The sequence below is a fragment of the Verticillium alfalfae genome, genomic scaffold (assembly GCF_000150825.1).
Source record: "Verticillium alfalfae VaMs.102 supercont1.5 genomic scaffold, whole genome shotgun sequence".
NCBI classification, from domain to species: domain Eukaryota; kingdom Fungi; phylum Ascomycota; class Sordariomycetes; order Glomerellales; family Plectosphaerellaceae; genus Verticillium; species Verticillium alfalfae.
Genome location: NW_003315034.1, coordinates 1,688,825 through 1,698,535, shown reverse-complemented (window position 1 = coordinate 1,698,535; position 9,711 = coordinate 1,688,825). Strand labels below are relative to the sequence as shown.

Here is a 9,711-nt window from a genome sequence, read left to right as displayed (position 1 = left end):
TCCTGGCTGCCCACTCACATGGTGTCTCAAGGCCAAGCGTCCAACGCACCCAGCCATTGCGGCCCGTCAGGTGCGCAATACCCCACCAAGTCCGCCAGCGAGCCCACTGGTCACTGGTCACTGACCGCCAGCAAGCCCACTGACCACTGATCAGCCCGCAGCAGACGCGCTATGCTGCTCATGCCCCTCAAGCCCCGGCACCCTGCCATTGCCTGCGCACCTCTCGTCACTTCACCGCCTTCCATCCGACACCGGCCGCATCTCGAAGCCCGACCCAACATGGGGTCCTGGCATCATAATCGGCGGCAGTAGCCTGATGCACCCTGCAGCTAGCCACTGCGGTGGTGTTTATCAGATCAGATCAAATCCCATCAGGAAAGGAGAGTGGATATCGTCGCCGCCTGCGACTCTTCAGCCTCGACACAGCCTGGCCGTCATTAGAGGCCAAAATATCGTTGGGGATGTCTTGTCTGGCACGACCATGCCAGCTCCATCGTACCCCAACGAACACTCTCGTGACCTACCTACGCACCTGAGATGGGTAGTTACACAACGTAGCCTGCTCCCACCCTCATGGCCTTGTTTGTGGGTGTCCATGTCTCGCGTCTTGGTACTAATCAGCTCGTGAATCCAATCATGGGGCTCAGCCTCACGTACCTGAATCCCGTGCCAACAGGTACCACCATTCGTGCATCATTCCCTCACACGTACCCCAGAATACCTCACACTTTCGCGAACACATCACGCACTGGAGAAACAGTCTCGTCATCGTACAAACATTTGGATTCTTTTACACTCCATAAACGCCGTTTCCATGTCTACTAGATACCCATACACGCATCGAGAGCCCAAGCTAAGGGGGGGGTTCGGGGAGGCATACTTACTCCGGTCATGATCAACTCTTTCGACAATTGTCGTCGCAAGGCAAAATAGTGAAAAAGCCCACGGCAAACACACAGCTCCGAAAAGACTGCATTCGACAGCCAGAGCCGTCGCAGATTATCCCTCAGAAGCCCACAAAGCCCACAAGCCCACAGATGAATGTGATCGCACAAACCCGGTCCACTTCCAACCACCGCGACATCTCTTCGACTTCCCTGCAAGCAGGACAGAAGAGAGTGATCGCGGTGACGAAAGCTTCGTACCGATTCGTGCTCGATCCAAGCCGTCTGCCCACTGTGTAGTATCTCGGTGTGATCCAAAAGAGCCCTCTGATTGAAGTGTCAAGTGCGTGTCTCTCAATGCTCGAAGAAAAGCGTCTCAAACTGCCATCCGAGTGCCAAGTCAGAAGCAGTGCCTCAAAAAATGGTGCCACGAGCCCACGGGTCCCGAGAGTGCTCAAAACAAAAGCCATCAAAGCCCACAGCTCCGGGTGGAGCGCATAGCCCTCAGTGTGCCTCTCTTCCTCTCTCTTCCTCTCTCTCTCTCTCTCTCTCTCTCTCTCTCAGTACAAGTTTGTCCTCAGATGAGTCCCGACAAACGACGAAAGGGGGGGGTATCATGCTTAGAAGGTGACCTTGGTGCCCTTGAAGTCACCGAGACCGCCACGGTTGGTTGAGGAGAAGCCACCACGGCCACCGCCACGGCCACCACCACGGCCGCCGAAGCCGCCGCGACCGCCACCACGACCTCCGCGGTCACCGAAGCCACCGCGACCGCCACGGCCGCCACCACGACCACCGAATCCACCACGGCCGCCACCGCCGCCGTCACGCTGGGGGCGCTGACCGGCGTAGTCCAGACGGACGGCGCGGCCGGAGCTGCCCTCACCGAGGTACTGGCCATTGAGCTCGGAAAGAGCCTTCTTGGCGTCATCGATCGAGCTGAAGGAGACATAGCCGAAGCCCTTCAGGTTGCCAGACTCACTGCGGGGTAGTTAGCACCATGTTCATGAATGTGGTAGAACCATATAACTTACGGGTCGGTGGGCAGGCGGACGCTGGTAGGCTCAGCAACAGTGGCGAAGAAGGCGTGGACGGTGTCCTGGTCCATCTCGAAGGAGATGTTGCCAACGAAGAGGGTGTCGCTCTCAGGGGAGAGGCTGTCACCGTGGCGCTGGGCACGGTCGTTGGCGCGGTCGCCAGGGTTGTCGCTGCGCTCGGGGCGCTTACCGGAGAAGTCGATGTTCATGTTGCGGCCCTCAAGCTCAGTGCCGTTCTTGGCCTCGAGAGCGGCCTTGGCAGACTCGGCGTCGGAGAAGTCGACGTAGCCGAAGCCACGGCTGCGACCACCCTCCCTGTCGGTGATGACACGGGCAGAAGTCAGGTTGGGGAACTCAGAGAAGGCCTGGTACAGGATGTCATCGTTGACGGCCCAAGCGAGGGAGCCGACGAACAGGGTGGCGCTCTGCTCAGACATGTCCTCAGTGCGGGCCTTCTTGGGGGGGATGACGGGGGTCATCGAGAGCCTTGCGCTTCTTGCTGGGCTCCTCGGCCTTGGGGGGCCTCCTCCTTCTCATCGGAGTCGGAGTCGGAGGGAGTCGGGAGTCGGAATCGGAGTCAGTCGCATCAGAAATTAATAAAAGAAATCAGCAAGCAGCGCAAAGATGGCGGGACATTGGCGGGTTCTACTCACAGCCTCGGCCTTGGCAGCGGGCTTCTCATCCGAGTCGCTCTCGGAAGAATCAGAGTCAGAGTCGGAGTCGGAGGACTCAGCCTTCTTAGTGACACCGTTGGACTTGGCCTCCTTGGTCTTGGGCTTGGCCTCCTCCTCAGAGTCGGAAGAGTCGGAAGAGTCAGCCTCGGACTCGGAGTCAGAGGAGTCGGAAGACTCCTCCTTCTTGGCAGCGGCCTTCTTGCCGTTGGCGGCCTTCTTCTTGGGCTTCTCCTCCTCAGACTCAGAGTCAGAAGAGTCGGAGGACTCGGCCTCAGAGTCGGAAGAGTCGGAGCTCTCAGACTCAGACTCGACCTTCTTCGACTTCTTCTTGGTAGCCTTCTCAGCGACCTCCTTGGCGACCTTCTTAGACTTGGCCTTGGGGCTGTCGGCGGGCTTGGTGACGCCGGCCGCCTTCACCTTGGTGAGAGGGTCGGAGGAGCCCTTCTTGCTCGACTTGACGGAAGTAGACTTGCCCATTGTGACGGTGCGGGGTAGGGTAGATGAAGGGTGTTGGAGAGAAGGTAATAATGGAAGGGATTTCGCACGAAGAATGGTAATCGAAGAATCCCGAGAGAGTGTGTAGGAAAGACAAAGGCTCAGATTGCGCTGGGCAGGTGCAGGGTTTTAAGGAACCTTGGGGGGAGACTGCCGTGGTGGTTGGGATGGTCGCAAAGGGTCCTCGATTTTTTTGATTTTTTAGCGGGTCCTGCAACTTTTTCTGCAGCTGTTGTGGAGCGGGCGGTGAGCACGAAAGAAGCCTCCATGCGCACGGCCAGCAGCCTGGGTACTTTGAAGGTACGTACCGTCTTCCGTGTCTGCCTGGATTGACAGGCCACAATCGAAACTCGAGCTTGCCGCGCAGACCCGTGCCCATTGAACGTCGTGACATTACCAAACCACTCCAAGCCAGCATATCCCACCCTCACGAACGGTTACGCCTCCTCAACTCTGTCCACCGCCCCGAGCGACGCCAACCGCAAAAATGCCGACTCCCGAATCCCCTATGTTTCTGGCTCAGAAGCCGAAGGTCGCCCCCACATTCGACGGCGTCGACTACGATGACAACAAAGCATTCAAGCAGGCACAGGACGCTATCATCAGGGAACAATGGGTTGGAGCTATGATGGTGCGCCTCACTGGCGAGGAGCTGGGCAAGTGCTACTTGCGCGAGGGTGTCAACCACCTGGAGAAGTGCGGTCACCTACGAGGTTAGCACGCCGAGGTCCCCTCCGCCTGGTCGATACATGACCATTGGGAAAGAGGTTTTTGGGAAAACAACACTAACAAATTCACAGAGAGGTACCTGCAATTGCTGAAGGAGAAGAAGGTCACGGGTACTCTGTTCGAACAAACAAACTACATCACGAAGCAAGAGAACAAGCAATGAGGGGCGGCAATCGGGATGTCTGAACTTCAAGGCTGTGGAGATCAGGAGAGGCAGGCATATAGTCTTCTGCAAGGATAGAGACGAAGTGCAATCAGCGATTCTTAGAGAGTTTTGAGGCCAGGGAACGTGGTTTGACGGCATCAGCCCAGAGCCATATCTCAGCATGTACATATAGAGTAGTCGAACGAACCGAGTTATGCACCTATCCAACAAACACACGTTCAAATGTCTGAAGCGCGAACACGCGAGCTCCCGATTCTCAGTATTTCTACGAATGCTAAGGTACTTAGTTGGAGAAAGCGTTGAAAATCTGGGGGCGTATTCAAGTCGTGTCTCTATTCATCAGTCGTCAAGAGTGGTTGACGCCTCACGTGCCAAGACTGCGCACCGAGCTCATCCCGCCCACCCCAGAATTTTTAGTCCCTATCTCCCAAACACGCAACAGACCTCACCTCCATCATCAGCAAAACGCCAGTCCTCCATCACGGCCGACGTCTCGCCTCTCCCCTAGCCGCGACAATGATCTGCCGAACTTGCCTCCGTCGCGCAGCGACGAGCCTTCCTCTTCGCACTGTCGCTCCGATCCCCTTTGCCAGACCATTCTCCATCTCTGCTTCCACAAGGTCATCACCAGCAGGCAGCCTGGGCACCTCCGAAGCTTCGCCTGCCTCGTCGACCGCCGAACCCACCGCCACACCCACTCTCTCCACGCCCATCGACCTCCCTTCCGCTGCCGCCGCGAAGCCGGTCCGCGAACCCTCCTCCTGCCAGGCCGGCACGGTCCTCAATGGCCTGAACTACTTCAAGGGCAAGACCGACCCTGTCGCCCTCGCCGACGAGGAATACCCCGACTGGCTCTGGGACTGCCTGGTCTTCAAGGCTAAGGAAGATGCTGGTGCAGATGCTGAGGCTGCCGACGAGTTCTGTGAGTATATATCCACCCGGTCTGCTCTGCTTTGCCGATGAGCCCCCAAACGGCATCTGCGCGCGACAGTACCAAGCTAACGCTCTCCTAGCCAAATCTGCAAAGCTTCGTCGCAAGGCCGCCAAGCGCAAGGCCAAGCTCCTCGCCGAGGGTGGCATCGATGCCCTGGCACCCAAGGTGCCTCTGTACCAGCAGTCTATCAACCTGCCTGGTGAGGAGGGCGGCAGTGTCGAGGACAACCTCATGGCGGCTGGAAAGCGCGAGGAGCTGAGACAGGCCATGCGCAGCGAGCGTAAGCGCAAGATCAAGGAGTCTAACTACCTCAAGTCTATGTAAAGCGCATGGGTAATTGGACGTGGATAACCGGTGTGGGCGCTGTTCGGGTCATCATCTGCGTCCAGGACCCGGCGATTGATGTATCATAACGGGGCAGCTGGGGAGCTACACGAATGGTGTGGGACATGTACACTAGGATAGAGTTGGCGTGATGCCGGCCTGTATACCAACACTTTGTGTATCAAATAGACTCAAGTCATGGTCATTTACCGGTGGGGCCCTTCCGTGCCAGTTTGGACATTGGTGCTACGGTCTCTGCCATGTAGAGGCTGCTCTGTCACGGTCCTACTCCTCTTCCTCCTCCTCTTCATCCTCGGGCGGTAAGGAAGAAAGCTTGACCCCCAATTCGGCCTTGAGATTCCGTAGACGACTCTCAATCCTGCGCGACAGGATTTTGTTTCCTGCATTTTGTGCAAGTTCTGCTTCTGTTTGCGCGATACTCTTCTTGAGCGCCGCAATGTCCTCGCGTACGCCCTTGATCCGAGTCTGCTCCTCGTTGTCAACGTCACTGTCATCGTCTTCGTCGCTAACTTCTTCCTCTTCTTCCTCTTCGTTTGCACTTTCCTGTGCGCGGCCGGCGGGCGTGCCAGAGTTCATTGTACCCGGAGTCACGCCATCGAGTTGTGTGGCTGGTGTCTGTCCTTCTGGCTCGTCGTCGTTCATCATCTCCATTTCAAGTGCAGCCTCAAGGTCGGCCGCCATGTCGTCGTCATCATCCTCGACCATCGCACCTCCAGCGTAGCCTGACGCCGGGAAATAGCCGCTGTCATCGGCCTCGCCGTCGGCATCCTCCTCATCTGAGTAGCCTGCGTCTTCGTCGCCTTCATCTTCAGAGTGCATTTGTCGGTCGTCCATGAACTCATACCGTGAACTCACGGCAGCAGCATCAGCTTGAAGCAGCTTCTTAACCTCTGCCTCTTTGAGCTCGATTTCTGACCGCTCAATAACTTTTGCGAATCTCTGGTTGACGGCATCGTGCATTGGGGGAGTGAGCCCGTGCGGCCACTTGAATCCTGGCTGGCCCATAGGTGGGAGAGGGGCCTTGCGTGCTTCATCCTCGGATGCTACCTTCTGAAAAACAAGCAGCATGTTGCAGATATCGGCAGACTTCATGAAGGTCTTGCGATCCCAAGTCTTCATACCCTCTGTGATTGTAGGCAGCTCGAGCATGACAGCGGCGTACAGCTGACCCTTAACTTGCACGACAGCACGCCGTGCCTCGTCTTCAAGCCACTTGATCGCGAGGTCTGCGCCGCCCTGCGATCGGGGCATGCCAATCTTGCCCTCCTCCATACATCTTCGGATGTAATCGCAGTGCTCTCCAGGCAGCATGCGCAAGACAAATTGCTCTTCGATGGTCGGATCTATCTCGCGGTCGCTCGCTTCCGAATCGTAGCCATCGCCAGGCGGGTGGTTCGGGGGCTTGCCCCTCGACTTAAGGATGAGGCCACTGCTCGTGCGCGGCAAGGCGGAGTTGGGTGTCTTGAGAAGCTTGATCCTCTTCGCCGGCTGCCCAGTAATGGGGTCATCCTCATCGTCGATCTCGTATTGCTCCCTCTTTTTTGACTCGATCAGTTTGTTCGTTGGCTTGGTCTGGCGGCCCGCTTTCGTCTTCGCGTTTGTTGGTTTGGGTGCCGCAGAGGCCGGCGTCGGAGGTTGTGACGCCTTGAGTCTGATCTTTGGTGTCGCGAGTGGCGTAGCGGCTGACTGAGGCGCTTTTGTCGCGTTGGCATCGCTGAAGGAAGCAGCGCGACTCACGCTGAGCTTCAGCTTCGGCCGCGGCGGAGGAGCGCTAATGCCCGACATGGATAATGTGGGAGGAGTCCGGCAGAAGAATCAACGTATGATCGTGTCGACGAAGAAAGCTTGAATCGTCCAGGTAATTCGAGCCGACACTGTCGAGATGTGGCTGTTTGCGCCGAGAGTGAGGAGTGAGTCGTCGTTTACGTCCTTGACTGACATGCACGGAGAGCGAAGCGCCAAGTGCACGTTGATTAGGTAAGAAACAAGGCAGTTACGGATGCGCTTGTGGAGAGGTATGTCGGAGGCTGCAAGGACAGAGTTAGAGTTGGGTCAAGGCTTGTGGTGATGGGAGGCGTGTCGGGGGCAAGAGTTGGCTCAAGTCAACCCCGGATGAAGGAAAGTCAACGATACGTCTGAAAACCGAGGCAAGGTACACGAAGCTAGGTAGGCCGACGGCAGATAGCCTTGCAGGCTGAAGTTGGTTCGAGCTCGGGAGCCCACCTCCACTGGGGCGTCTGTCCGGGAGTGCCCCAGGCGCTGTTAGCTGCTCCACTCCAAGTACCTGGACCTGCAACGACGACTGCCATCGCTCTTCAACTACGGAATCCTCTTTAAAAGGTAAGTCAAATACTCCTACAAGACCAACAGTTAGAGCTTCTGTCCGGGTTCACGAAGGTAAAAAGCGGCACACGTAATATGAATCGGGCAACTGGGCTTTCTTTTGACAAAAAGTGATATTGGTAAGACCATCTCATCAAACGAACAAGTCAATTGGCCCACGTGACTTAGAATGCCCTTTGCAGATCCCCATCCGGGCAGAGACCTGTACCGCGAGGTAGGGGTACTTAATTTGCGCCGTTATCTTAGGTGCCCAGCACCGATAGGGACCCCTGAAGCCAACGAAGCCGACCTGACGTTGGCTGGCTCATGAAATTGTTCCTGACCCCCTTTCCAACCCGCCACGATTTCTCCGAGTATACAAGCATCAACTCCAACGATATAGCCACGACAAAGTGCATGCCGAGACGCCCTTTTGATACCCGAATCCTGGTCGAATTTGAACTGAATCGAACGAATTGAAATAACCGCCCAATATGTCGTCTTCAGCTGTACGTCTCAATCAGTGTCGGTGTCGGTGGGAGGATGCTGTGTGGGGAGGGGAGAAATACGTCTTGGCTGACCTGACAATGCTGCTATACAGACTTTCCGCCGAAAGAAGAATGTGAAGAAGGGTATTCAGTTCTGCCTGATGGTCTGCGGTGCCTCGGGAACTGGTGCGTCGATTCCGGTCGAGTCCAATCATACAGCAAACTAACATGATCCCATCACACAGGCCGGACTACCTTCGTCAACATGCTCTGCGGCAAGGATGTGTTGGCACACAAGGATGTCGATGACGAGAGCGCTCAGGTTGACCAGGGCCTCAAGATCAAGCCCGTTACTGTCGGTGCGTGTACGCCGACTTCTTGAACAAGCGATTCACGCTGACACGGAACCTCTACAGAGCTCGACCTGGACGAGGACCGCACCCGCATCTCCCTGACAATCGTCGACACCCCCGGCTTTGGAGACGAGATTGATAACGAGGCCTCGTGAGCAGTTCCCGGCCGGCAGCGATTGCGTCTGTCGATCTTTGCTAACAACGTCTCTACAGTTTCGGTGAAATTGCCGGCTACCTCGAGCGACAGTATGATGACCAGCTCGCCGAGGAGTCGAGGATCAAGCGCAACCCTCGCTTCAGGGACAACCGAGTGCACGTCATGCTTTACTTCATCACGCCTACCGGCCATGGGTGCGTCCTGCCTGCATACTTACTGTCCTCATGCACTTGTGACACACTGACTGACAGCCAATAGGCTCCGTGAGCTTGACATTGAGCTCATGCGCCGCCTTGCTCCCCGCGTCAATGTTATTCCTGTTATCGGCCGTGCCGATTCCCTCACACCCTCCGAACTCGCCCAATCCAAGAAGCTGATCATGGAGGATATCGAGTACTACCGTATCCCCGTCTACAACTTCCCCTACGATGTCGAGGAGGATGATGAGGAGACCGTCGAGGAGAATGCTGAGCTGCGGAGCCTCATGCCCTTCGCTATCGTCGGTAGCGAGGAGGTTGTGGAGATCGGTGGCCGTAAGGTTCGCGCCAGGCAATACCCGTGGGGTGTTGTCGAGGTGGATGACCCCAAGCACTCTGACTTCCTGGCCATCCGCTCCGCTTTGCTGTATAGCCACCTGGTCGACCTGAAGGAGATTACTTTCGACTTCCTCTACGAGAACTACCGCACCGAGAAGCTGTCCAAGGCTGTGGAGGGTGGTGCCGAGGCGTACGTTCCAGTTTCCTTTTCATACTTGCAGACCAGTACCGCTAACATCCCCGATAGCGACTCGTCCATAAACCCCGATGATATGGTGTCTCAGTCCTACCGCCTCAAGGAGGAGCAGCTCCGAAGGGAGGAGGAGAAGTTCCGCGAGATCGAAATCAGAGTCCAGCGCGAGATCAACGAGAAAGCGCCAGGAGCTGTTGGCTCGCGAGTCGCAAACTGCGCGACATCGAGCGCGCATCGAGCGGGAGAACTGGCGCTGCTGTGCTCAGCAGCAGGCCGCCGCCGCTGCTGGCCGCGGCCAAACAACGCTGCCGCGAACGGGGAGAACAATGGCAAATAAGTCTAGGGGGGAGGAAGACACTGGCCATAATTGGCCGTTGATTGTCATTTGCTAGCCCGTT

The 9,711-nt window shown here is 56.8% G+C and overlaps 5 protein-coding genes across 5 annotated transcripts; 3 read left to right on the top strand and 2 right to left on the bottom strand.

Annotated features, from left to right (window-relative positions):
• Positions 1 to 1,504: 1,504 nt before the first annotated feature.
• Positions 1,505 to 3,178, bottom strand: VDBG_04846 (gar2; the record flags this gene model as incomplete). The annotated part of the gene is made up of 3 exons (XM_003005194.1): positions 1,505 to 1,865; positions 1,919 to 2,373; positions 2,575 to 3,178. The coding sequence occupies 3 exons, from the start codon at positions 3,070 to 3,072 to the stop codon at positions 1,505 to 1,507; spliced, it is 1,314 nt and encodes a 437-aa protein (XP_003005240.1).
• A 275-nt stretch (positions 3,179 to 3,453) lies between these two features.
• On the top strand, positions 3,454 to 4,190 carry VDBG_04845 (NADH-ubiquinone oxidoreductase 12 kDa subunit; the record flags this gene model as incomplete). The annotated part of the gene is made up of 2 exons (XM_003005193.1): positions 3,454 to 3,803; positions 3,891 to 4,190. The coding sequence occupies 2 exons, from the start codon at positions 3,578 to 3,580 to the stop codon at positions 3,980 to 3,982; spliced, it is 318 nt and encodes a 105-aa protein (XP_003005239.1).
• A 311-nt stretch (positions 4,191 to 4,501) lies between these two features.
• VDBG_04844 (conserved hypothetical protein) lies at positions 4,502 to 5,243 on the top strand (the record flags this gene model as incomplete). Its single annotated transcript, XM_003005192.1, has 2 exons — positions 4,502 to 4,907; positions 4,999 to 5,243. The coding sequence occupies 2 exons, from the start codon at positions 4,502 to 4,504 to the stop codon at positions 5,241 to 5,243; spliced, it is 651 nt and encodes a 216-aa protein (XP_003005238.1).
• Positions 5,244 to 5,528: 285 nt separating this feature from the next.
• Positions 5,529 to 7,049, bottom strand: VDBG_04843 (transcription initiation factor TFIID subunit 7; the record flags this gene model as incomplete). Its single annotated transcript, XM_003005191.1, has 1 exon — positions 5,529 to 7,049. The coding sequence occupies one exon, from the start codon at positions 7,047 to 7,049 to the stop codon at positions 5,529 to 5,531; it is 1,521 nt and encodes a 506-aa protein (XP_003005237.1).
• Positions 7,050 to 8,080: 1,031 nt separating this feature from the next.
• On the top strand, positions 8,081 to 9,650 carry VDBG_04842 (cell division control protein; the record flags this gene model as incomplete). The annotated part of the gene is made up of 7 exons (XM_003005190.1): positions 8,081 to 8,095; positions 8,188 to 8,260; positions 8,320 to 8,433; positions 8,491 to 8,578; positions 8,641 to 8,778; positions 8,843 to 9,310; positions 9,368 to 9,650. 7 exons carry the CDS (start codon positions 8,081 to 8,083, stop codon positions 9,648 to 9,650), a joined length of 1,179 nt encoding a protein of 392 aa, XP_003005236.1.
• Positions 9,651 to 9,711: the final 61 nt, after the last annotated feature.